The 27628-nt window shown below is 39.1% G+C and overlaps 1 protein-coding gene across 1 annotated transcript; it reads right to left on the reverse strand.

Annotated features, from left to right (window-relative positions):
* Positions 1-1970: 1970 nt before the first annotated feature.
* Positions 1971-26869, reverse strand: LOC128359503 (cyclic nucleotide-gated cation channel beta-1-like). Its single transcript, XM_053319997.1, is given in 39 exon segments — positions 1971-2243; positions 2330-2528; positions 2995-3141; positions 3351-3469; positions 3558-3641; positions 4710-4807; positions 4901-5060; positions 5258-5399; positions 5509-5631; positions 5818-5882; positions 6178-6264; positions 6672-6722; positions 6963-7171; positions 7787-7907; positions 7910-8024; positions 9021-9179; positions 9295-9393; positions 11304-11499; positions 12924-13253; positions 13339-13650; positions 13918-13948; positions 14516-14718; positions 14890-14966; positions 17251-17301; positions 17427-17576; positions 18435-18633; positions 18748-18822; positions 21563-21587; positions 21705-21780; positions 22899-22962; positions 23124-23224; positions 23357-23453; positions 24078-24102; positions 24788-24893; positions 24979-24998; positions 25797-25899; positions 26026-26071; positions 26185-26206; positions 26798-26869. Coding segments are annotated over 39 exon segments (4632 nt in total).
* Positions 26870-27628: the final 759 nt, after the last annotated feature.

Here is a 27628-nt window from a genome sequence, read left to right on the forward strand (position 1 = left end):
TTCCCCAACTGAGAACCGTTGGCCTACTCTGAAGAAAAGTGCACTGTGGTCAGCTGGTTAACCACTTACATTTACCACATTATATCTATCAGAACAGATTCACAGGAGGCTACGTTGACTGCAAACCCACTGCATCCTGTTGATGCAGTGGGTTTGCAGATGCAGTTGTACCAATCTGCCCTGTTTTGTCAAGGTTTCCATCCCTGTCAGTAAAGTAAGACATAGCTAAAAGTCAGGCTGAAAACAGTCGTTTATTTAAAGAAAATGCACAAAAGACATGGCTATATAAGTGATCAAATCGAGTTTATGGGTATTATTATACACATACATTTGTTAGGAGTCCGTTCATCTATCATCTCACACACACACACACACACACACACACACACACACACACACACACACACAAGAGAAATAACATTTGAATTCCTTTCTACAGATTGTCTGGCAGTTTGGTTAGCTGGTTAAAAAGCCCATCTTCTGTGGCTTTTAAAAGTATTAAATCTTTAAAACATTTATACATAAAAGACACACATCACACATCATTACTGAGTCATAAACATTCACAGCACAAATTTCACATTTAGCATTTTTACATGTCATGACAGCGTAGAGCAGTACTGGGAGTTTACATAACTGAGAAAATGAAAATGTATTCAATCTAAATTTCAAAAAACAAATGTATTTACAGTATAGTACAAAACAAAAGAAAACATGAAGATAACTATATTTTTTGTACTTGTAAAATGTATAAAGCAATGGTAGTCAATATATTCATGACTACATTTTTAAGTTTAGTGATAATAAGTGATATATTGATTGCTTCGAGATGACATACAGTAAATACATATAAAATCCAGAGTTGAGGTAATAAGAAGCTAAATGATGCTCAAGCTTGCTATGCTTAAAGTTATAAAGGTCAAAGATGGACTAAAAATATATATCAGATGACCTAACATTGATTCATATTTGTAACATACGTTATGATGACAATGCTGTTCATAGTCATGTATAACCTTAAATGCAGCTTTACTAGGTCAGTACAGTTTTTTAGACAAACTTGTAGAAGCATTAGCAGTGCGAGCTACTCATGCTAACACAACACAGAAGTAAATGACCAAAAAAAGTAAGGCAAACTGTACTTTCAAGTTTACAAAAAAAAAATCAGTAAACATTTAGTATTCAACAACAGCAAAAACATAGACAAAGACCAGATGTTCAATTGTGTAGAAATGACTGAGTTAACTGTTATGGCTTAGCTATGCCATCCCATAAGTCTTCATCACACAGTAAGCTACACTCAATTCATATTAAAGCAGACTTTAAACTCAGTGTAGACACAATGAGTTTAAATCCTGAAGAGGTAACCAGGTGAGAAATGGCTTTCTCCTATATTAGTTGAGCTAATAATAATAATGACATTCATAAAGATGTGTTGAGGTTAAAAGGAGAATGAAAAGCAGCGGGAGATTGTAATCATGACGTAGTAGTTGTAGTTTATGATATGGCTCTTCCAGCAAAAGTTATGTAAATCATATCAAGTGATCATCAAATGATAGAAAAATGATTTCCTGCAACTACACAGCATGCTGTACATAGTGAGCTATAAGGATATAATATGCAAAATGGGTGAGAATGGAATACAGTACTACTTTGATAGCTGGTAATTACTGTAAGCTGCAAGCCTTCACTACTTTAGGAGATCAGGCTAAAAACAGGACCGTTTTTGTACATGTTCGCTTACAACACCTCTGTTTTTTATTTCATTATGCCCTTTTATAGCAGATAGTCTCTGCATGGTTTATTCCTCTGGTGTTCCTTTATTCCCCATTGATTACACTCACAGCTGTCACTTTTCTTTATGCCCTACATAATTCCTCTTTTAACTTCCTCTTTTCCACATTCCTCAAAGTTCATAGCTTTCTCACTCCTCTTTCCTGACTCCCTTTTTCTCTCCTTGCCTTGCTCTTTCATCCCCGCTTCTTTTCTTTCTCCTTCCCGCCCTCTTTCCCTTCCTCGTCATGGTCGTCCTCCTCCTCCTTTTGACACGCCGCCGGTTCGTCTGTGGCGCTGTGGCGCTGCGATGCAGAGAGAGGCGTCGCCGAATTGTTGTTGTGGTTACGGCAATGTGAAGCAGGGTGAAACGTAGAGCTGGCTGACATGGGTGACGGTGTGTCATCGTCTCTTTCCAGTCCGGAGCTGGAGGCGGGAGATGGAGGAGGGAGGGAGGAGGAGATGGATGGCTAGACGAGGAAGGAGAAGAGAAGATGTTTAACTCAAGTTGCTTTTTTTTTTTTTTTTTTTTTTTTTTGCTTTTATGTACATTTACCTGCAGTGAGATACTGGACTTGTTGGTCTTCTGTTTGACTTTAGCCAGAGCTCCTTTAAGTCCAGAGGATCTTTGTTTCATCTCCAGGGCCGCTCTGAGCAGTTTGGGGGTCTCTTGCTTGACAGGGGCCGCCTGTATTGAGGGTTGCTCCTTTGCCTCTTCTTTGGGTTCAGGTTTCTTTCCCTTGTTGAGCATTTTTCTGTGGTTGAAATCACTTTTATCAGAATGAAGAACAGTGTAGTAAATACATCCAAGCATACAGTCCCCTATGTGCTGTCACTAGCATTGCAGAAAACATGCAGTTTGATTGTGTGTGAGTTTGGTTTAATCTCAATTTGTTACCATCTCCAAATTTCCACTGTGTGATGTTATACTGTGTTGAAATAAATTAACAAAATGTTCTTTACTGGTTGATCTGACACACTCAGAATCATTTCTGCTTTTGCATTTAGCATTGTCATTAACAGGTGGCTTGCTTTGTGCATGTGATTGTAAAATGTTTATTTTAAAGGCTCATTATTAAGGTTTTGTATTTCCCTGTAATGTAGTGCAGGGTTAACAGTGTTACTTCTAACAACTTTCTCAGCCCTGGAATTCAGAGTACAATGATCATAGAGTTATTGTGGCTTCTACATATTGATATTTTGGTTATGCGTTTGTTTAACCTGGCCTTCTTGCGGAGTAGTTTCTTGGACTCGGGATAGTGGACTAGGATCTCATTCAGGTCTTTCTTGTCTAGGATGAAGAGATTGGCAAAGCCATGAGCAATCACATTGGCTGTGCGTCTGTTCCCACCACCAACTGAAAGCAAGCTGCCAATCAGAGAGTTATAGGAGTAGAAATGAGATGAGTTATAAGTAAGCATATCATCTTTTTTGTCATTTGTAGACAAGAGCATGAGAAACTTCGAAGTGTGAAAATTACTCTGATTGTTTGTGGCTATTTTAAGTGTGTGTGTCTATGTAAAGAAATTCTATTCAATTGTGAAAAATACGTAATTTAGTTTTAAAACATTTTGTACCTGATCTCTCCAAAGACTGAACCTGCTCTGAGAGTGACAAAAACTGTCTTTCCATCTGGTCCTCCAACCACTTGCACCTCCCCCGCCTTTATGATGTACATCTCCCGACCGACCTCACCCTAAATAAACACCACAACCGTTACAACTTCTCTCATGCAGTTGCCTTTTACAAACAAAAACGAATGCAAATATGAGTACACAATGTACCTTTTTGCAGACATAATCTCCTGGCAGGTAAACAACAGAGCGAAGGCTTTTCAGCATGTCAAAGATCATCTGTCTGTCACAACCCTGTTGAGAGGAGGGTCAAAGAACAAAGAAAAGTGTCAAACTTTGGCTTCTGTTTATGTCTGGTTAATCTCCATATGGGTGTCTACCACAACTATGTTCTGCATTCAGATGAGATAGGGGAGAACAGGGTTGGTAGTCACACTTTTTACTTTCCTTTGAATTCCTCATAAACCACTGAATAGATTCATTTTAATGTGTAATAGAAGCATCAAGTGTCAGGTAGGAATAGAGTGGTCTGACTGTCCTTCAGCTGATTCTGTTCTAAAGATATGAACCATCAAATATGTCTTGTGCATCATGGGGTTGGTAGTCACACACTATGGAGTTGTTTGTCTCTGTGTTGTTTTAATGAGGAAAAGTCAAAAATGTAGACAATCTTAAACATTATTTAAAATGTTTAGTTTCATTGAAACACAACCTAACACATCTCCTGCACCAAGAGAACATAAACAGGAAAAATCATTCCTATAAGAGCATTTTTTGTCCTTATATGACCATATTGTACATTTCCACCTCTCTGACTGCTCTGAGCTTTACATCCTGAGGAGTCTGGCTCTTGTTTGTCTTCTTGACAAAGTTCCTGCTCATTCTGCTCTCTTAAAAGAAAGAAAGAACTAGATATATCAAACCATATATGTATATATGCCAACATGTGACAACCAACCCCAAAGAGAATGTGACACACTTCCCCAACTGGGATGTTTTGCTACCAACAAAGCTAACAACCACATGATTTAATGTAGCTAAGAAAAAACCTACCTAACTATAGCTCTCTCTTCATACTTTTTAATGCTGATGATTGTTTGATTATAAACTCATTGTGTAAAAGCCTAGAAGGGAAACACTGAAGAGCTGGATATTTACATTTTCACATGAAAAACACTAAACATCCTCTCACCTCAATATCAGGTGGTTTACTCTACCAACACTTTTTAATAGCGCCAGGGACAGAGATCTTATGAATGTGATAACCAACACTGTTCTCCCCTACTTTGTATTGTAGCTTTAAGAAAACTATATTGCACATACTCCGCTATTTTTTTGCATGTGTTTCTAAAGGATTCCTACCTGGAAAAGAGGAACTTTGCTGACAATGGAGTAATTGACATCTACAGCAATGTCTAGACGCATCTTATCTGGCAACTGAGTCAGCAGCTCCTGCTCATCTGGGTAATAGAAGATAAGAATTTAAGTATGACTAAAAGCTCAGATGTATATAATATACTCTATATGAACAGCTCGCGTTTTACTCCTCTTACCCAGCATGCCTTGTGATTGCCAGGTGTAGTTGTACCAGGTTTTGACACGGTTCTGGACATCTTTGGGGATGCGGTATGAGGACATGTATTTAATAGTGTTGTCCACACAGGTGCGGTAGTAGGTTTGACCTGCTGTGGCTGCTCCAACAACATCACGCATCTGAGAGACAAATGAGCAAATTTAGCCAATCAGAAGACAAAGCTTGTTAATTCAACATCATATTTTGGAAGAATCACATGCCACTAAACAGCTCAACCATTGTGCAAAGAGATCTATGAAGTATTAGTGTCCTTGCTGCATTAAGACTCTTGAATAGTGAATTCATTTGCAAGTCTCCTTCATATTCCTGCACCTACCTGCCCAATCATGATAGAGAAGGCAAAGACTCCAACAAAGTAGTTGATGAGTTGGAAGACTATCTCAAACAGGGTGGTGGGATCAGGTAGACCCCCGATGGTGATCAGAGTCTTCACTGCAAAGTAGTAACAACGGATGTAACTGGGCAGAGGAAAGGAGGAAGGCAGAAAAAGAAAGTCAGTAAAGTCAAAAGATGAAACAAGAATTAAGCCAGAAAGATGTTCTTTGTGTGAGTGTTTATCCAACCAACCTGTTGCCCTTGCCATTGTAAACCCACTTGGTGGAACCCAGTCCACTGAAGGCAGAGCCCCAGTAGTAAAGGCAGGCGTTACAGTGGAGACAGTAAAGAAGATAGGTGGTGGTACGGATCACCCTGAGAGACAGAGAGCAATACAGCTGAATGAACTGATCCTCTAAAAACACATATTTGTTCAACTGTGTGGTGTTTTTCTGTCTACTGATGCTTTAAAAAGAAAAGAAGATAGAGGTGAAAGGATTCTGAATAAGAGCAGGACACACAGGAGTCAACACAGTAAAATACAATCAGTTTTCAGCTGACCTGTAGATGTAGGCTTTGGTCAAGATGGCCTCTAGACGCTCGTTGAACTCAAAGAAAGAGTTGATCTGTGGAGGAATTGATAGAGAACACAGCAATAGATGTAGAGTTTGGGTTTAAATTGGGCTCTCCATTATTTAAAAAAAAAGATACATAAATGACCAAAATGGATACAAAGCTTTGGAGACAAAAAAAATGTATTTTTAAAACATTACTGATATTATGTTTAATATTGACAGTGTCATGTGGTTATGTGTGGCTCAGTACATTTTACACCCACTATTTCTGAAAAAGTCCATAGTGTGATAGGTTTTAATGGATTTTAAAGGGGAAATGATTGAAAATGCAGTGAGAGAGCCTCACCTTCAGCAGCCTGGGTAAGCGGAGCAGAGGGTTGATACCAGTTTTGAAATAGAAGAACTCCAGAGGAACAAGACTGGCTAAATCAAACTGAAACACAGGAAGGAGAAACTTCACTCTGACTGCTGGATGTGCTTGTTGTTTGACTGATTTGATGTGAAGCACAGAATATGTGATGAAACAGACTCTGATTGCCAGTGTTGGGGGTTACTTGGATTACTTTTTTGATGTTGTGACATTGTGTGTGTCATCCCTGCTATTAGTGTAAAGATTTACAGATTATGGACCAGACTTGGCTGTGTGATGATGGTTTAAAGGTCTTGACTTTAACAACATGTGTGAGGAATCACAAAGAGGTTTTCATTTTTGGTAACACAAAAGTACTCTAACCAGTTACTTTTCTCTGAAGGTAATGCTTTAATGTAACTAGTTACTTTTTAATGGCAGTCATTCTGTAATGTAATTAATAACATTCCCCAACACTGCTGATTACTCACCTTGAAGCGTTTGGTTTTCATGTAATTCTTTCTCATCTCTTTTTTATCATACTGTAATGAAAACAAAACAAGTGCAGATATGAATTTCACATAGGAGCAAATCATAGCTTTAATATTAAGAAAAAACTGTTTAAATTCTGATTAATAGCCTACAGATTTCATTTTGTGTTGTGAAAGTCTGAGTTAATCATAACTAGCAGCAACTTTGAGACTGAGACTTTTCTGTAATTCCATGTTTCTATCATGAGATGGCGCTCTGTTACTATGATAGCCTCCAGTCTCCTAACTCACCACTACGTCCCCTCCACGGACAAACTGCAGGCGTGGCTGGAAGACGGTGAGGTCAAGGATGTAAATAAGGTCACACAGGTAGTCAGTCAGCAGCCAGTAATAAATATTATCTGGAGTCTGGTAGGGGAAGGCCCAACGTACTGGGATGAACCACGCATTCCAGTTCCACGCCAGAGAGACCAAAAACATCCACAACACGTACATTAGGTCTGAGGAGAGAGGATGAAGGGAGTGAGGGAGAAATGTGAGATTTGACAGAGGTGTAGAGGAAAACTCCAGAGAGGCTTTATAGTCTACTACACACACACACAGTTAATGTCAAAAGTAGCAAATGAGTGTTAGTCACAAAGCAAGCACCTACAACCATCACACACTGTTACATAGAGAGGTTTGGTATATGAGCCTGACAAATCTCTCAAGCATTATTTGATGGTTGGTTTTGTGCTGAAGGAGGAAGCATGAAACAGGAAATGGATTGGCTCACTAAATCCTTATAAATGTGAAAGGGAAGAGAAAAAAGTAAATGAGACGATTAGGTGTTAAAGGTGTTAAATTAAGAGGACAGTACAGTAGATTCATCTTTACTCAAACCCCATCACTTTTAATGATCTCTGTTTTTCTTCCTGCATGTATGATTTTAAATTGCGTCTCTCTGCATTTAATTGTATTGTTTTGTGTTTTTCTCAACTTGGATTAATTTCTGAGTAGCTCGAGTAAAGCTGATTCTATTGCACAGTGCAGTACAGTTCAGTATAGTACTGATCAGTACAGTACAGTACAGTACAGTACAGTAGGTGGCAGCAGGTAACCGGCTGGGTTCTCACTGGTGAAAGGGTCGATGCTGGCAGGGAAGCGGTAGTGCATACAGGCTTGTATCCACCGAGGAGCTTTCACCTTGCAGCAGCCGCTAGACTTCTCCTCTGCCTCACTCTCTCCCTCTTCTTCTAATCCTTCTCCACCTCCTCCTCCTGCTCCTCCTCCTCCTCCTCCTCCTCCTCCTGATGGACCTGCTTGTGCCTCCTTGTCTTGCCCGTCTGCCGGCTGAGCTGCAGGGGCAGGAGCCTGAGGAGGAGCTGATGATAGATCAAAGAGGAGATGCAGAATGTCAGAACATTGGGGAAAGAAAAAATTAAAACATACAGGTCCAAATATACAAATGTTTTGGGAATCAGGATGCAGGGAAGAAGGTTCAGTGGTTGATGTAGAGCTGTATGCTCTGTTTAAGGGCTTGTTTGAGCCACAAATAAGTGACTTTGCAGGCATTCCTTTATATCAGTCAAAAACAACAATCCTAGTAGATTTTACCCCCCAAGGGGTACAAGGAATTGTCATTAATAGACTATAATCCGAACCGTGCTGATGAAAATACAATTCTTTGACAGAAAATACAAATACAGACCTACAAGTGCTTTCTGCATTACTGTCTGGCTAATACATGTGGAAAAAGAGAAGTCATGAACACTCTCAATTTTACAACCTCTGCATTTTATTACAACAACATTTCCACCTTCAATAGATAATCTTGTGCACACTGTACTTCTGCATTTTTCCACTGTATTATCTGTTCTGTTCTGCACTTACATCTAAATAGAGTTAAAGGTGCACACTGTACTAGCATACTGCAAATGCTACATAGCCACAAACAGGCTTGCTAAAAAGTTATTAACATAAGATTATCTCCATGTAATGCTGAGGTGCTTTTGTGGGATCGCGGGACACCACTGAGGGGATAAATTAGGGATGCTACATGCTAAATGCTACAACTTTGGGGATAAAGGAGAGGTGGAAACTCTGAGAGAAGCTACTGCTGCTTCAACTCACCTGTGTGTGACTGTCATTAAGCTTTTTGTGTAAAAATAGGGCAATCCAAGGTGTAGGTATGACTTTAAGGAGTGTGTGTTTTCCAGGCTGGGCAAAGTTGATTCTTTTAACCTGTAAATACAATGTACTATAACAGCTGCCACTATATCCCAACAGCATGATCTGCTTGTGTATTTTTGTCTTGTGTAATTTTTGAAAAGCGCAAAGGTTTGTAGGAGATAAAACAGGGTCTCTCACTCACAGTGGATGACGCTATCTTCGTCAGAGCTGTCAGGATCGATGAGTTTCTCCTTGGCCTTCTCTGTTCTCTCTTTAAACATCCTGACCAGCTCCTGAAGACGCTCATTGACCACTGTGCTGCTCTGACTGGCTGAAGATGCCGGACGTTCTTTCAAACTTGGATATAAAGGCAGAAATAATCTTAGATCACGCTGAACTTTTTTTTTTTTTTTTTTTTGTCATTGAGAACATCCATTTGGTATGTGTGTGTGTATGAGTGTACAGTACTCACACTTCATCTGTGTTGTGGAGGCTGGACTGACTAGGCCAGGCTCTGACAGGGATGCTTGCTTCATCATCATCATCCTCACTTTGAGACTGCAGCCTCCTACTAAAGTTAGGTAGACACATCACTGGTTCAAGATTGGTTTGAGACACTTTTGCATTATTTAGTTGTTTTTTGTTGTTGTTGTTGTTGTTGTTGTTGTTGTTGTTGTTGTTGTTGTCATTGTGAATGAAACTACAATGCCACACAGATTGGGACAGGACATAGATGCTCATACTAAAAATCCTATATGATCTGTTTAATGAGTGAGTGGAGACCAGTTAAAACAGGTGATGGTATCAACCCAGAGGCACAATGTGTGGATGGTGAGACAGATGAACACTAGATGATAGAGTATTTTAGTAAGGGTTGGATATCTTACATCTTTGTCCAGATAGTCCTACGATTCCTCCCACTATTGTCGTGGATGTTCAGACCAGGGTTTCAAGTGTGTTGTTAAAGGAGAGGGACAGGTAGAGGAGGGGTGGGTTGTATGTGTGTGTGTTGTGTGTGTGTGTGTGTGTGTGTGTGTGTGTGTGTGTGTGTGTGTGTGTGTGTGTGTGTGTGTGTGTGTGTGTGTGTGTGTGTCCAGAAAAGCATGATGTTAATCCAGGAAAGAGATAACAGGCAATAGTAAATCACCTACAATATTTTTTCAGGTAGGTGACACAGTGATGATGCTGGGTGCGAGATGGTCATGCATCAGTTTATTGACTTTTGCTTCATCATGCCGACATCCATACAGTAGCCAAAAGCACCAAAGTATATCATGCAAAAGTGAACAGAACTGTGCATAATCACAATCACAGAACACATTACAACAAAACAACATGAGACAAAAAACCCCCAACATCTTCCCAATCCTGAACACAATGATCCATTATAACAAACTGTGTGCATCCTGCAAAAACCTCATGTGCTGGTTTCTGTGTGTCACATTAGCTGCTCTTACTGTATTTTCTTGTATGTGCATAAAAGATTTCATAACCTCGGGAACCTCATTCTCCTAAACAATTATTGCATACACAAGGTGGTTTCTGCAGGACATTCACAAAATGATAATAATAAATGCTGATGAATTAAAACCATGATGCATAAGAGTAGGGCTGGGAAATTAATCAATATTATATCGATATTGTGATATTTATAGATATCGATTTTGACTATCGTAATATGATGATATGGAATAACTGTCTTTTCCTACTTGTAAAGGCTGCATTATAGTAAAAATGTAATTGAGCTTAACAGACTGTTGTATTATCTGCCTTTATTCATTTAGTCATTATATCCATATTACTGATCATTATTTATCAAAAATGTCATCACGTAAATATTTTGTGAAAACACCAACAGTCATCCCTACAATATTGTCAAAATATCGATAGTTTAATCAGAAATATTGTGATATTTGATTCTACCCATACTGCACAGTCTTACATTTTGTCACTAAAATTCTTATCTTTTATGAGCATTTTTTTAATAATATTGCAATTAGAATTCGGCAGCCGTGAATATTTGATTTTGGATCAAATTGCTTTCCTTGCAAACAGAGAAGCTAATACCCTGACAAATTACATTGCAGTGATTCTACTTTCCATTTCTGTGTTAGGAACTGTTTTATCATGAATGCATATGAGCACTGTTGTAAGAAAATGAAAAGCACACCGCAGCACAACAGAGACAACTAGAACCCATGCAGTATTCTTACTCTTTGTCTCCTTTACTGTAGATGCAAAGCATGAGGGGAGAGAAAAACATACATAAAAACACATATTTTAGACTACAACCAGAGAAATAAGGAGTCTACATCACCTCTACAGTCCAAAAGCTGTCAAAATTATTTAAATATACTACACATTAGTCTGTTTATAATGTACAAACAGAGATGCAGTGTTGTGTTTACATACTTAACAAGTTCATTTTCATATTCTGTAAGTTACTGTATGTAATTTGGGGTTTGTGCTGCTATTTCTCACCTCTGACGACCTCCTGATGGGGTCACAGGGACAGTGAGGGTTGTTACTTTAGGGTCCTGAGGAGTGAGGATTTGGGGGATACAGCTCTGTCCCTCCCCTCCTTCCCCCCCTCCTCCCCCTCCTTCTCCTGCTCTCTCATTGTCTGAGTCGACATCTTCTACGTTGACGGCCGGACGGAGGCTGAGGCTGGAGCTCTCTGTAGAGGTTGACAGACGCCAAATATTTGTCAAAGGGCATCGCGAATAATGTCAAATAGGGACAAATACAACCAAAGTAACTCTAAGTGAATGATGAGACATGATGGTACACTCATGCTTCATGTAACGGCACTGCGAAGGGCCAAGCAGGTCACAAACACAAGCAGAGGCAAGGTAGGACAGTGCAACAGGGGAAGAAGATTTACAAGGACCTACATATAGCTAATGCAAGAATTAGGCCATGAATAAGAATGCTATTATAGCTCAGAGGACTGGTTTACTCATCTGGCAAGCCATTCAGTCAGTCTAATCTGGCTCAAAGTACACTGACACAGGTTGTCCTCTTCTTTAAAGACCGTGTAAAGTGAATTCAAACATTTTCTTCTAAACACATTAAATAGGTCATAAATGTATTTCTAAAAAAAAGGTGTAAAAAGCATTTAAATCATTTAGATTTGAATTGTGGAGCTAGGCTTCACAAACTGTGTTTCAACATTTCTGTGTTCAGGATTTAGTGGGCGGGTCTGAAAATGATTAGCATAAACCCGCCCCTGCTGCTGTCGAGGTATAAATACATTCAGCACACACTACTACTACTACAGTCTACAGTTAGCTGCCGAGCTAGCCGCCGAGTTAGCAGCAGAAAGCTGTCAGACGTAGCGTCCATGTTTCTGGTAGAGGTGGTGACTTTGATTGACAGGTGACACTTGGTAGGGGGCGGGGTTTCAGCGAACTCGGCGGGCACTCCCACAGCACTTGGGAGCAGAGAAAGAGACTGATTTTTACACAACTTTTAAGCCTAATTTCATATATTTGGTGATTTTTTTAATCGTTCAAATTTGGCAGGGTGGTTAACAACACACTTTTCTGTAGTATGTCAAACTCAGAACACATATTTATTCTTACTTTACACGGACTTTAAAGATAAAATGTGTCGACAGTCTGTATGCTGTTTTCTCTTGAACTATTTTAATAATGTCTTTACCTTGTTGGTTTAATAGATATTTGATCACCTTTCAGGACTTCAGAGGCTCTGTAGTACAGTTTGAAAATGTGCATCTATTCCTTTTTTTTTTTTATCCAAAAATACCATTTCTTACCTGCATAGCTTCATACCTCAACTGAAGAAACTAAACAGTTATTCTGAGGCACAACAGAATGAGATAACGTAAAAAAATGTACAAAAATCCTCTAACACAACACAAAACAGCCATCATCTGAACTCACTTGATTACTTCCTGCTTGCAAACTGCTTCATCTATGACTATTTTTACATCAACTTTAATATCAATGATCTGTTCTTATCATTTTAGAGATATTTTATTCTGATTCCACCTATCACGACACAACTCTTTCTACATTATGATTGGGTTCAGGTATGTACAAAAGGACAGTTAACTTTTCACTGCTGGCAAAAAATCACCTGCGGGTCTTATTGCTGAAATGTCTGAGTCATCTTCAATGAAGAACGCCGGGTTAGAGAGACCTGAAAGCTGGCGGGACGGAGAGGTGAGCTGCTTAGACGGGGGGCTGACGATCGGTGGCAGGCGAGGGTAGGACGGCACATTGGGCAACTCCAGGGCGCTACTGTTGGCGGAGGATGGAGATGGGGAGCGGGATCGGAGGTGGGGATGGTGAGGAGGAGGGAGAGGGGAGTGACGGACGAGCTGGTTGAGTTCTAAATCTTGCTGTGTCTTCTGTTTTTGCTGTTGTTGTTGTTGCTGTTGTTTCTTAGGCATCTTGAGGCATAAGGCTGTTGAGGCGGTTCCGGACGTTGATGACGTACTGCTGCGTTTGGCTGGGAATCTGCGAAAGCTTCTGCGGGAGGTTCGAAAAACTCTGAGAGACGGTGGACAAGTTGGGGCTGACTGAACCCTCAGAGTCTCTGGGCAAAAGCTCAGTCAGAGTCTGGGCGATACTTCGGGGAACCTGCGTGAGTCTGATTTGAGAGAGCTCTTGGCGCAGTTCAGGTGGTAGGGAGGGTAGGTACTTGGTAACGTCAGAGAGTTGGGTGGGTAGCGTAGGCATGGAGGGTATTTTGGGAGGGGAGATGCCGTTCTCTTTGAAGAACGCGTTGATGTTGCCGAGGCACTCGGAGGTGTGAGGAATGCGCATCAGGCAGCTCTTAAATGCATCACAGCTGACTGGAGCTACAGAGGAGACAGGTGGCATATAGACAGGTAATATACAGTCAGGCAGAATATAAGCAAGGTGGGATAACAGCAAACAGCAATGTATGTCAGACTTTTTATAGACAAGAGAACAGATCATGTACTGCAGAACTTTTCAGACATGCAGCAATAAAACAATGATTCAGTTACTGAAACGAAAAAGAAATAATAAGAAATATCTTCTCATTCATGTGAATAGGAAGATGCCCAAACTTCTGACTGGTACTGTGAGTGAATAATACGTACCACCACAGCCGTCCCCAGAAGCTTCCTCCTCCTGCACAACACACAAAGCACATGAATTAAACAGCAGGTTAGTGATGAGCACCAATGAGTGGATGGATCTCATATACTGTATGTGGTTGGTAAAAATGAAAGGAACAGGTGAGTAGGAGGAGAGAAGCCATAAGAAAATTCATGTAAACTTTTGCTATGATTTCATTAGATTTGTATTTATTTATTTAATTTATATACATATTTTATTTATTTATTTATTATTATTATTGTTATTTTTTAAATTCTATTTCATTTTATTTATTTATTTTTATAATTATTTATTTACTTTTATGTTCTATTATTATTTTATCTTAGTTGGTTGTTTATGTGTATATGTATATATATGCCTATATATGTATGTATGGAATATATATTTATATTTATATGTGCATATACTTGTTTGGGTTTTTTTTTCTCTCTTTCTTTCTTTCTTTCTTTCTTTCTTTCCTTCTTTCTTTCTTTCTTTCTTCTCTTCCGCATTTTGTATGTTTGTACCTTTCCTTAAAACAAAATAAAACATTTGATCACAAAAAAAAAGAAAATTCATGTAAGCAAAGGGATGTGTTACTTTTTCAGCAGCGTTGTCAGGTTTGGTGTCTTGGTCGTCTTCCTGTGCTTTCTGCGGCTGCTCAGTTACAGGCTCAGCTTTGACTTCCTGGGTTTCAGTCTCTGGTTGTGGTTCGGGGTCCGGCTCAGGGGACTTCACTGGTTCAGGACTTGGAGGTGGAGAAGGGGATTTCTGCTGTGGCTCTTCCTCTTCTTCCTCGGGTTCTAGATTATTATTATTTTTTGTTTAATTTTAGATTTCATGAGATTTAAACATTTGTATAACTTATTTTAGAAGCATGTTGATGTTCCAGATGTTCCAGTGATATCAATAGTGTTAAGCTAAAGGTACTGCAGTATGTACAGTGATAGGTATCTGGATAAATTCCTCTCTACCTGGTTCGCTGACGATAGGTTCTTCAGTCACTTCCTCCTCTTCTTCCTCTTCCTCCACAGAAAGGTTCTCCTCCTTTCTGCAAGACAGGACAAGATAGTTGAATAAGTCAATGTATCAAGCTGGCTGGCAGTATAAGGGGAGCACATATAGCTGGCACACAACATGATCCATTAAATGACTGTGGGTTATATTTAATATAATTAACAGGGTACGACAATTAGGATGGATATGCTGATATTTATAGGGAAACCCTGCAGTCAAACAACATTTTTAAAGGTGTATGTGACATTAAAAAACTGTGATTCAAGACCTGTAGTGTAAATCAGATGGCATGATTACTGCAGTTAGAATAAACAGGAAACATTAAAGACTGCATGGTTTGTACTTCAAGGCACATTTTCCGCCTTGTTTGTAGGTTTTTGGCCTATGTATCTACCATTTATTCAACACATTTAGTTAACATGTGATGTGTTGAATATTACTGTTTGTGAAAATGTGCAAACATTGATATATTTTCTAGACTAAATGTATGACATGCAATGCCCTGCAAGTGTTCAAACTCACCGCTAAAGTACTCATTTCACTAGATAATGTAAATTACAACAAAACATATGAATAGATATATAAATGGTCTACTCTAGTGTATAATAATAATAACGATAGTGGTTCAGAATAATCAGATTTCTACAGAAAGGACTCCAAGATAGTTAATGAATCCCGAAGCAAACACAATATTAATGACAGAACTATCCAAAGTACATTAAACCTGTTAAAATAAAACCATTTGAACCTGTAGCATAAGTGTTTGTCCCATCTCTCACAGACACTAAAAATACAATAATCATTTATTTATTTTTAGTGGTGCTGAAATCAAATTTAGTGGTGCTTGAGCACCCATAAAAAGGGTCTAAAATCACCACTGTGCAAATGTATTCAATAATATGAGATATGTGACTGGCTCATTTAAGACTCAACCCACCTGTAACATATGAGAGCAGTAATAAAGTTAGTATTAAGTCATTGGTCAAACTTATTCATTTAATAGAGTATGTCTGTCCATTACTCAACCCCGACCATTTAACACGGTAACATTACTCACTTTCTCTGTCAATGTGCACGAGCGTATCGTTTCAGAAAATGTCCACGAGCGACGAGACGCGACAAGTGAAGCAAACTCAGTCGCGAGGTCGTTTAAACCACATCAGGAGATTTTAGAAATTTTACAGAAACAACTGGGAAAATATCCCATAACGTCTCCATCCATCATCATTCTCCCTGTGTAGTCAGACGCGACACAACAGCAGCAGCAGCAGCAGGTGCACACGGTTACCGAGGGAACCGTTGAGAGGGGGGAGGAAGGCTGTTGCCAAGGGAAGCTGCGGTTGCTATGACAAGGTAGTGTGATGCTGCGCGCGGAGATCACATAACGAGAGCCCACGGGATTTAGTGCGAGACCCGACAATGAAGAAGCTGGAAACTGAAACAACATGAGTGCGACAGGAAGTGGAGATACTGAAGCTCAAAGCTCTCAATAAGAGTTCTTTCATCAGCTCAACAAGCTCTACATGCTGGAGACAATGACAACATGTGGACATTTAGATCTGAGGTTAAACAATCACCAATTACAGTTTACAGCTCAATGTATAATAGAGGCCTTGAAAACACACACACACACACACACACACACACACACACACACACACACACAGAGGTGTTTTCAATAACCATGGTTGATTAGATGTCAGATTAGGGCTGTCCCCTTGTGTATTACCTTTGGTTCCCAGTGCTAAGCATTTTTTAAGCATTTTTTCCCCTGAAGCTCTGAAGACAAAAGTTGTGCTTATCTGAGTATTTCCATAATGTTCGAAGACTCTTCTATCTTATTTGCTAATTATTTATTTTTGTTTTTAGAAAGAAAAAAAAAGGAGATTTCTGGGATTCTGGGAATATTAGCAGCAAGTCTTGTCCAATTACCTTTTGTGTTTTTCAAAGATTGCTGCTCACTGTTTAAATAATGAAACATACTTTGCTCTGTGTTACATGAGCGGTGCAGCTGTGTCACAAATGATACAAAACAATAATGTATTAAGTTGTCCTGTCCTCACAGAAGGGCCCAGTTTGCACCTCCCACACAGTCCAGAGGAGAGGTCTGATCAGCTGGCAGAAATGAAAACACCTGTGTGTGCGTGTGAACTACAGGTGTGTAAGGGCTTTTTAAAAAATCAGTGCTATAAACACTCTTATCTAGTAGACACAGCTACAGCTCTTCTTAAGGGAGAGGGTGAAATCTCCTAGGTAATGCTTCTAGATAAGTGGGTTAAGGGTCCTGAACTGAGAAGCCTTTATATTTGTGTTCTTACTCATTGACGTTGCTGTGCTCCATCTCACTCTCCTCTCTTGACACCGGCAGCCTGCTCACAGAGAACACACACAGTCACACATCACTTCACGAGGATGCTGTATAGTGCCAACATACTGCCACACATGTACACATGCTCCATCTAAGTCTCTGTCACACAGCTCTCAAGCGTCTTACTCGACTTCAGGCTCCTCGAGCAGTTCTTGACTCCCCAGTGAGAATTTGATGGACTGTCCTTCAATGGCCATCTGTCTAATGGCGTTCTCAGCTGTCTGCCGGGCAACCTCCTCAGCCATACGTGCCATCTCCATGCGTTCCTGCAGCAGGCTGGAGACAGGCAGGGTGCACTGATATGATATGATGCATATGATGTGATATTCTGAAACTTTAGATGATGCAACTAAACCACTTGGCTCTAAACCAGTTCTGTTTATTAGCCTATATATCTCGATTGCTTCAGCTAATCTCCAAATCTTTTATGTTTAAGTGTCATTTCAGAGCACACATACATCAAACTAGATGGAAACTGAGACTATGAGGACATAAAGGGAGACAGTCCTGTGCACATAGGCCGAAACAATAAGTAGCAGGTTCTATCATCACTGATATTGTATTCTTTAACCCTTACATATTGTTCATATTCTCTATACTTCTTCACATTCATAAATTCCAGATCAGTCATTAATACATGTTTGATTCATCCATAATGAAGAGTGTATTCTATGTATTAATTGAAAAAAAGACATTCACAATCACTATTTTATGGTGCAGGAGGACATTTTATAGAATATGAAGAATATAACAACATCAAAAATCAGCTGCACAGAAATAGAAATAAAAATATGCATTTTATTTCCGTTTAGGTATATTTGGGGTCACAGTAGGAAAAGCCCAGCTAAAAATGTAACCGTGAACATTATGTAAGGGTTAAGAGAACTTGGATGGATGTAATTGATGATGATTGGAGATGTCAGATATTTTGCACATATCAAATATAAGGACAGAAGACTTTAAAAATCCCATTTAAATATTTTTGAAAGCATGAAGCTCAGTTTGTTGGCTTCAAAGCAACTGAAGAAGCTATTGCTCAGAGTCAGTACTACTTTAGGATTTAGTTATCCAAATCCATTTAATAAACAATTTAAATGTATTCTTATTTAAATTGAGCACCTTCAGCACCCTTACCGTTCCTCCATGGTGGCCAAAGCCACATCTTCAGCCTCCCTCTTGATGTTTTCAATAAATGGTGTCCAGCGGCCCGTCTGGGTCTCAGCATCTTCCAGAGATAATTTCGTCTGGCTCTCTCTTGGTTCTGGTTCTTGGGACCGCATGGATGCTACTGAACTGCTTCGTGGCTGCTGTATCTCTTCCTGTTGTTGGTGTGCTGCAGGTGATGGTGATGGTGATGGTGATGGTGATGGTGATGGTGATGGTGATGGTTGAGGCGCTGACGCAGATGTTGGTGGTGACGCAGATGTTGCTGCAGCTTTGGTCTTACTTTTACATTTCTGCTGGCCTTCGTTGTCTGAATCCACATCTTCTAGTACCATGTCAGGTTTGAGTTTGGTTGAAGCTACAAGAAGGTGACAAGGGTCATTTTGTGTGTAAGAGGTCAGTGCAGTGTGGTTGGCTTTGACTGGGCCTATGTAGATTTGACTTAACTATAGTGTAGCCTGCTTAAGTACAATTCTGAGGTACTTTATTTCAATTTTCTGCTACTTTACACATCTACATTTCAGAAATATTATATTTATTTGACCGTTTACAGAAGAGTATTAGGGCCATATGTGAACTTTTATTTATTTTTTTACATCTGAGTTTACAGTCAGAACTCTGCCTGCATCTGAAACTCTATACTAACATGCTGTTCAGTACGCTAAAACAGAATATGAGGTTTTTTAGTATGTCCAAAACTATGTGATGTGCATACTATTTCTGGACACTATAAATATCCCACAATGCAATGCAATAGTGGTGACAACAGTAACATAACAGACAATGACGGACAGCGATCCATGCAGCGTTTCAATTCAATTAAGGTTTTGCTTTGCTGGTAATATATTTTTTCTAAATTAGTTAAGACTCTATGATTGGCATGGGTTACCATGGTTACGCATCTCCAATCAGCAAGGAGGCTCTCAGGAAGTGACGTGTTAATTATAGCTTAAGTGTGTCCAAGATGATACATACCATTGTTTATTAACCATGAAGTATGTTGAACGATAACACACATATGGAGTATGTAGAACTCAAGAACTCAAATACATTTTTCACATGTGGCCCTAATTCTCTTCCATAGCAACTGTAGTTAGTTTGCCAACTAGTATTTTACATACAAAACATTTAACCATGTTATAAAATACAATGCATTGTTATAGATTTAACTATCAAACAGTGTATGATAGTGTAAGAAGTTAAAATGAGCTCCACTTTAATCTGCCACAACACTTAAATGCTTCTTACACTTCCATGCATGTGAATAATAATTGAGTTTACAATAAAAGACTCACAGTTATGAATGACTTTGATGATTTCACTATGATGATTTTACTTTCAATACTTGTAAATGAGTATTTTTAGATTATGGTTTTGCTCTTCTTGCACATGTCAAGAATCCTAATTATTCTACTTCACTGTTAGAAAAAGATTTTAAATAACTTCAATTTTAAAATGACTGTGTTTAATTGACTGTAAGTTGGTAAGGGTTCAAGTTGGTAATGGAAGGTGCTATGTAGAGATGCTGTCAGATAAAACCACCACATGGATCATTTCACACACTGAATCTTTATTATTCCTGCAATATCCTTACATCACAGTATGTTACCTTATGGGTGTGTTTTACTACCTTCTCTGCCTGACAATGAAAATATGTTTCTCCAAAATCATTTCAAACTAGGCTGGAATAACACCATGCCACACCCCCAGGCCACATTTCACAGTTCAAGGCCATAGACACAGATCAAGTGGATCAAAGCAGACCTTACACTGCATACAATACTCTTATGTTTGTGTTGTGCAACCTCAACAAAACCTTTGTAAAAACTACATGTACAGTTACATGTCAAGACTCAAACTGAACTTGCTTTGAGCACAATAAATAATGAAAAATAAACTATTTTGACACTTCTCTAAATGTCATCTGTATCTGTGTAAATACAGGTATAGCTTATACTGTCCAGAAACAACACAATAATAAATACACATAGCTGCCATTTTTCATTATTATTTCCAGATTTCTGTCAGTTAAGTGGGAAAGGACAGAATCATGTTTGTGTATTAATTTATAAATGGTGCATCATCTTTTGATCTCCTATTATTGTTCTTTTTCTGGATATGAAAACGGCAATATGAATGCATAGTGCACATTGCCATAGGTTAAAACACAATAAAGATGCAGAGACGTATCCTGTCTGCAATCCTCTGTGTATGTAACCTACAGTGATTTCAAATCAATGGCCGTCACTAAATATTTCTGTCAAACAGAAAATGTGCAAAATCACAAAGATCCATCACACTTAAGACAAAACACCTCTAATTACGCTAAATATAATACAGTACACACGTTTTAAAGTATATCTCAAACTGTGCATAAATGCTAAGTTGTAATACATTCATATGAAACTGTATTGAGTACAGTAAGGTGAGTTGAATATATCTCAATATTCTTAGTAGTGTAGTTTTTGACAGCTGCCTAATGACTGTACTTCGCTGCACATTTTACAGCAACTGTGTCTCTGCCAACAATACAATATGTTTATCTGTATATGTCTGTCTGTCTGTCTGTGAGAATCAGAGCGTCCCCCAGTCGTCTCCTCCTGCTGTTTAAGGGGCTCGCAGCGCCTTCCCCCCTGAAACAGAAGGAGAAGAGGTACTGAGTTAGGCTCCGACCGTCCGGCCAAAACACCTCTTCATAAACTAGGGGGGCAGAAACAAGAGGGTGCTTCAACAGAAAAACACATGCAATGGGGTTTTTTCGTTTGTTTTTTTTTGCAAGGGCATGCTGAGATAAATGTTACATGGACCCACAGAGGGTTACTCAGAGGGAGAAAAGACATCTGTGTAAATGATTCATGTTTTTTATCTGTTCATCAGTTGCAACACCCCATGTTGTTAAAGAGATGCTTTCTGCCAGCTGGGGGCATTATTCTCTAGTGACTTCAAAAAAAGAAAAAAAGTAAAATACTGCAGATCCACTTGACTGAACTGTGAACTGTGGCATTTAAGAAAAGCGGTATTGATAAGAGAATGGCGTGAATAGGGGTTTTTCTATAACTAAACCAAAGTATAATAAAGTGAATAAAACCTCAACTCACCTTTCTGTAGAACTTCACCTGTACCCTGAGAGTTCAAATACAAAAGAAAGCAGTGTTATACGTTCAATTGAAAGACTAGATGGTAAATGATGAATTACAGGACAAGTTAAAAAGGATGAAAGGAAAAAAAAAAAAAACTTACCAGAGCTTCATTTTTGGGTTGAGTGGTGGGTTGAGGTATCTTCAGGCCCAGTCCTGACACGAACCAGCCGACCACACTGTGGAGAGTGGAACTAATGAACTGTACACTCTTAAATTGTTACACAATTTAGATATACAATATAAGTCAATCTGGCATGAGTCATCTGCATTCTCCATGTACTGCAGATACCAGATGAATAGATGACAAATGAAGCTAATTATGACCCTCATGCCTGAAGCTCTATTTGCTGTGTAATATTATGTTGAAGCATGTTTTAGTTTTGCTCAGGGCAGCCAACATTTTTAGTTAAATTGTGCTTAAATATGTTGAAAATGGGAAAAAAGGAAAGCTGGAGACAAAGCAGAGATAAGTTCAGTACAGGACCAGCCTCTGAAAAGCCTCAACCAATAGACATTAAGCATAGCAGACATTGAAATGCCATAGAGGAAATTGCACAGGTGTAACTAATAGCATTAATCATGACTGTATTTACCATTTACTTTGCCAGTTCAATGCTGTGATATTTTGCATGATGGCTCACTGGTGTTGCTCTCTGGGACATTTTAATTAAATTGAGTCCTCATTAGCATTATTAGTTCCACCTACACCTATCCTGCCATGACAAGTCAAAAAGTCTCTTGTGAAAAAAAAAAGCCTGTTCTGGATTACCTACACATCACCTATAAACACACACAGTCAGACCCATGGAGATCATGTGTCGTTATATCTCGTGGCAAGAAAGAGTTACACTCTGTCATTAAAGTCCGTGTAAAGTAAGAATAAATATGTGTTCTGAGTTTGACATACCACAGAAAAGTGTGTTATTAACCACCCTGCCAAATTTGAATGATTAAAAAAATCACCAAATATATGAAATTAGGCTTCAAAGTTGTGTACAAATCAGTCTCTTTCTCTGCTCCCAAACACTGTGGGAGTGCCCGCCGAGTTCACTGAAACCCCGCCCCCTACCAAGTGTCACCTGTCAATCAAAGTCACCACCTCTACCAGAAACATGGACGCTACGTCTGAGAGCTTTCTGCTGCTAACTCAACGGCTAACTCAGCTAACTGGCTAACTGTAGACTGTAGTGTGCATTAAAATGTTTAAACACATTAAACACTTTCATGTGTTTAGAAGAAAATGTCTGAATTCACTTTAGACAGTCTTTAAAAAGGACAGTGAATCCAAACATACCCTGAGGCCTTGCTGTCAGTATCCAGTGAGATTCCACTGAGAGATTCAGGTGGTGGAGACAGAACTGCAGAGAGGAGAAAACATGTGTCCTTTAAATGAAATCAAAATTAAAATGTGTCTCTGGTGTGTGTGTGTGTGTGTGTGTGTGTGTGTGTGTGTGTGTGTGTGTGTGTGTGTGTGTGTGTGTGTGTGTGTGTGCGCGTGCGTGCGTGCGTGTGTGTGTACTTTTGTCCAGAGAGTTGCGGGAGGAACCGCTGGGTTGTTGTTCTGGTACAGCACCAGGGGGCAGTGGCTGTGGGATTATTTGCTTTATCCAGTTCACCACACTGCAGCAGAAACAGAGACATTTACATTTTAATAGCTGATTTAACAACATGTATTTGTGTGTGTATGTCTTTGGGTTAGGGTTAGGGTTAGATTAGTTGGTTCATTGTGGATGTGTAGTAAGAGATACTCACTTGGGAGGGAACTGAGTTGGGGTTTGAATCTCCACCTGTGACTCCTCGTCCTCTGACACCATCTCCACCACCGGGATGTGAGGGAGGGGATCAAAATCTGAACATACACACAGATCAATGAGACACCTCAGTCAGTAAGGAATTTATTTAGCTATATTCTAATATTATATATTATAAAGCTTACTTTCTCACTAAAAGATATGATATTCACATGTATCCATTTGTACATTTCCTCTGTTTTATAAAACAATTCAAATTTTAACCCTCACATACTGTTCATATTCTGACTCATAATTAGCTTCTACACAGATTCACATTCATAAATTCTCCGTCAGTTTGATTCATATTATCGAATTATTAAAATCACTATTTTATAGTCTAGGAGAACATTTTATAAAATATGATGAATACAACATGTTTGAATGCTGATTTTTGAATTAAAAAATAAACACAGGTCAAATTAGTACATCTGCATATATAAAAATCAGTTTGTGCATCAGCTGCACCAAATTAAAAACATGCATTTTATTTCCATTTTTGTACACTCTGGGTCACATTAGGAAATGTCTGGTTAAAAGAAACATTTCATGGTGTTCAGCTCTCAAATGTAAAAAAGGGTCCTCAACAGTATGTAAGGGTTGAGATCGATTGAATGAATCATCTATTCAAACATCAGCCTTTATAAATTGGAAAAATGTAGAAACATGATGAAGAAACTTACCTGGCAATGTTTCTACATCGTACACCTATAACAGCAGAGAAAGATGCATTCAAGTCAAACCAACAGACAACAGATTGTGTTTAGTTTCATATTTTATTCTTTATGATAAAAATGTTTCTAATGGGAAATGATTAATTAGTCAATTATTAGGAGTTGGCTACAGAGGTAATGTGAAAAGTCATCAGAATGTCAAACATGGACTTCTGTCTGTGTTCATACTCACAGAATTTGGTCAACTGTAGATATAATTCAAATCATTTCCCAAGTTTAGTTTAAAACAAAGGTAGATTATAAACTTACTTTTTACTTGATCAATTTAACAATGTTTAATTTTTGTATAATTTACAAACAAAACATCAATGAAATGCTTTAATATTAATCATCTGACATCGTTACAGTATTTATTCATTGAGAAACTATATAATGAGTGTATTGCGTGTATTGCGTGTATTGCTCTGTTCAAACTGGATAAATCCCCTGTAGCTTAATCCTTCCAAATGATTACGTCTTAAAAACCTGTGAGACAGCATTAAGTTGCTCTAGTCATGTGTCACAAGGTTCAGTGACATAGTTTTTGTGTTGTTTGGCTTAATCACTAGGTCCTATTAGTCTATTTGCTCTGGTTTTCTGGTCAATCATTTTATGTCATGTGAGTTTTAAGGTTGTATTGTGTGGTAGTTGAATCACTGGTTAAATGGCTTGAGTCTCACCTCAGTGTGTTCATCATTGTTGGGACTGTTAGTCTCTCTGTACTTGTCATCGGGCTGAGGCAGAACCTTGGTCAGACTCTGAGCCACCCAGCCTATCACACCAGACCTGGGAGAGAAACAAGCTTTTATTCAGTTACATCTTCAGATGGCATATTTTGTTTAAAATGTTCATTTATCTAATCATACTCTACCTTTCTCCATCCTCTGTGACCTGGTGGATGGAAAAGAGAGAGAGAAAAAAGAGGTACAGTATGATGAGCCATTACTGCTATTACTCTATCATGATGAGGAGAACTGACAGGGCAACATGTTATTCCCCCACAGATGAGCCTGGTTTCCTTTGGTCTGCTTTTTGTGAATGATAAAAGTCTGATAATCTGTGTCATATACTGTCATTTAAATACATGATGCTACATTCCACATTAGAATCTGTGTGCTTCATACAGGTCTGTCAAAATACTATCACCCAACATATGACACTGTAGTATCCATTTAACTATCTTATTGTGAATAGTCATCAAAGTAAGTGAAAAGACAATCATCATTATGTAATGTTTAGCATTAGTTTTCCATCCATGTGCAAAATTAATATTATCTTGAAATCTTCAAAGATTTTTTGTATAGTCTCTTATCATTCCTTATTTTTCTACTTTTAAGTCATTTATCTTTGCTTGGAAAGATTTCTGAATATGTTTGATTGATGCTTACTTCAATCTGCTGTAAATCCCACTACACCCACTCAATTAAAAAAAAAAAAAATGATAAAATATTTAAAACAAATGTTAAAAAATTGAAATGCTATCACTGTCTGAGATGTCATAGGAATGTCATAGCGGGCAGCCGTATTCATGACATGCTGAGAGCTGGTAGTTAATGTAAGCCAAACATCAGGCAGGCTGATATATCAGCAGGTGTTTGCAGGTATTTGGTTGTCTAGTTGTACAGTTCTTTTTGTACTTTTTGTATTATTGGTGGACGACTTGTTCACTCAGACTATTTATACACTCACCGCTTCTGAGTTGGATCTGCTGAGTCGAGGGGAGTTAGCAGGCTGGGGCAGGGAGCTGGCGAACCCATTAGACAGCCAGCCTATTACTCCAGGCTGGCCCTGGCTGGAGAAGAGATGAAGAAAGACCGTAAGATCCCACTGCATGTACACACACACACACACACACACACACACACACACACACACATACACTCATATACAGGTCAAAGTGGTGTTGGTAGAGGTTTACCTTTCCTCTGAAGCCTCTTCTTTGTTTTTCACTGCAGGATTCTTTGCTGTGGGGGTTTATAAGTTAAAAAGAGTGACAGTGAAGGGGTGATCCAATTTAGGTGTACATAAATGTTTACAGGTGGAGAAAAAAAAGCATGACACAAGTCATAATTCTCACCTCCTTTGTTTTTGGAGCAGTCCTGTAAGGTCAGAGAGACACAGAGAAGAGGTGCATTAAGTAAGTGACACATTACACATCCTGTTAGTCTCTATGCTCTACTGTACGTGTGCAAGTGTGTTGTCATCAATTTGTGAGGTAACAAAGTTTTATAAGAGTTTTTTTTTTGTGTGAGTATGTGTGTGGGTGGAGGTGGGGGGTTAATTTGGGACCTGATTGGGTCAGTGGTTAAGGTTAGAATTAGGGTAAGTGTCCAGGAAATGAATTTAAGTCTATGTAAATACCCCCAAACTAGACTCAACACCAGTCCAGTTGACTGGAGACAATTTTTGCAACTGGGGACAAAAGCCATGTCCCCAACTGGTAAAACACTGATTTTTCGGTCAGTGGTTAAGGTTAGGGTAAGAGTTAGATTTAGGCAAATAGTGGTTATTGGTTAGGTAAATCTCAAGGAAATAGGATTACGGTTGGGGTTAGGGTTATGTTAGTCTATGTAAATACCCCAAAAGAGGTTAAACTCTGTGTGTGTGTGTGTGTGTGTGTGTGTGTGTGTGTGTGTGTGTGTGTGTGTGTGTGTGTGTGTGTGTGTGTGTGTGTGTGTGTATTGTCATACAGCAGCAGGGTCGTTGTCAGCTTCATCTGTCCCGGGGGGTTGGGGGACCACTTTCACTACCCAGTTAAACATCCTGTTGAACACACACACACACACACACACACACACACACACACACACACACACACACACACACACAATAAAGCCCTTTATCAAACATTGCTGATAATGTTAATGATAATGATGATAATGGCGATAATTCCCAATGAACTCTTTACTCATGTCTTCATTAAATCAGCTGCTTCATCTGGCAGACAGAGAGCCCTCAGCTGGAACTAATGAGCACTGATGAAGGTCATTCACCTGCCGCCTCCTCCTCCTCCTCCTTTGCTTTTATCTCAGGAGACACTTTTGGCCTGTCTCTTTTCTGAGGCATAATTGAAAACTGGCTTTTACAAACATTTACAGTGGTACATGCAGGGATGTGATTCAGACTCTACCAGTTAACTGAGAGATGAGGAGAACAGCAGTCATAAGTCAGATGAGAGTCAGGCAGCAGTGCACCATAAGCTGCTTTGACAGGAGCGCGTCCGCAGGTGACAAAGGGTTAAATCAGTGTGATAGGGCAAGAAATTAGTCACAAATGAACACCTACTGTGGAGGAGAGAGATTTACAGAGTCAGCTCTGTAAATCTCCTTGTCTGTCTTAATCTCAATTTTGCGTATTATCCACTGTGACAGTTTATCAGCCTGTTGAGATAATCCAGCTAGCAACGGGGTAAAGGGCCACTCAACCTGCAAGATGGCCTGCTAATGCTAACGGACCACAGGAAGCAAGCTGAGGACAACCAGGACAGCTTAATTTATCTGTCATGACAAACACAATGGTTA

This window comes from Scomber japonicus, chromosome 5 (assembly GCF_027409825.1).
Source record: "Scomber japonicus isolate fScoJap1 chromosome 5, fScoJap1.pri, whole genome shotgun sequence".
Classification (NCBI taxonomy): Eukaryota; Metazoa; Chordata; class Actinopteri; order Scombriformes; family Scombridae; genus Scomber; species Scomber japonicus.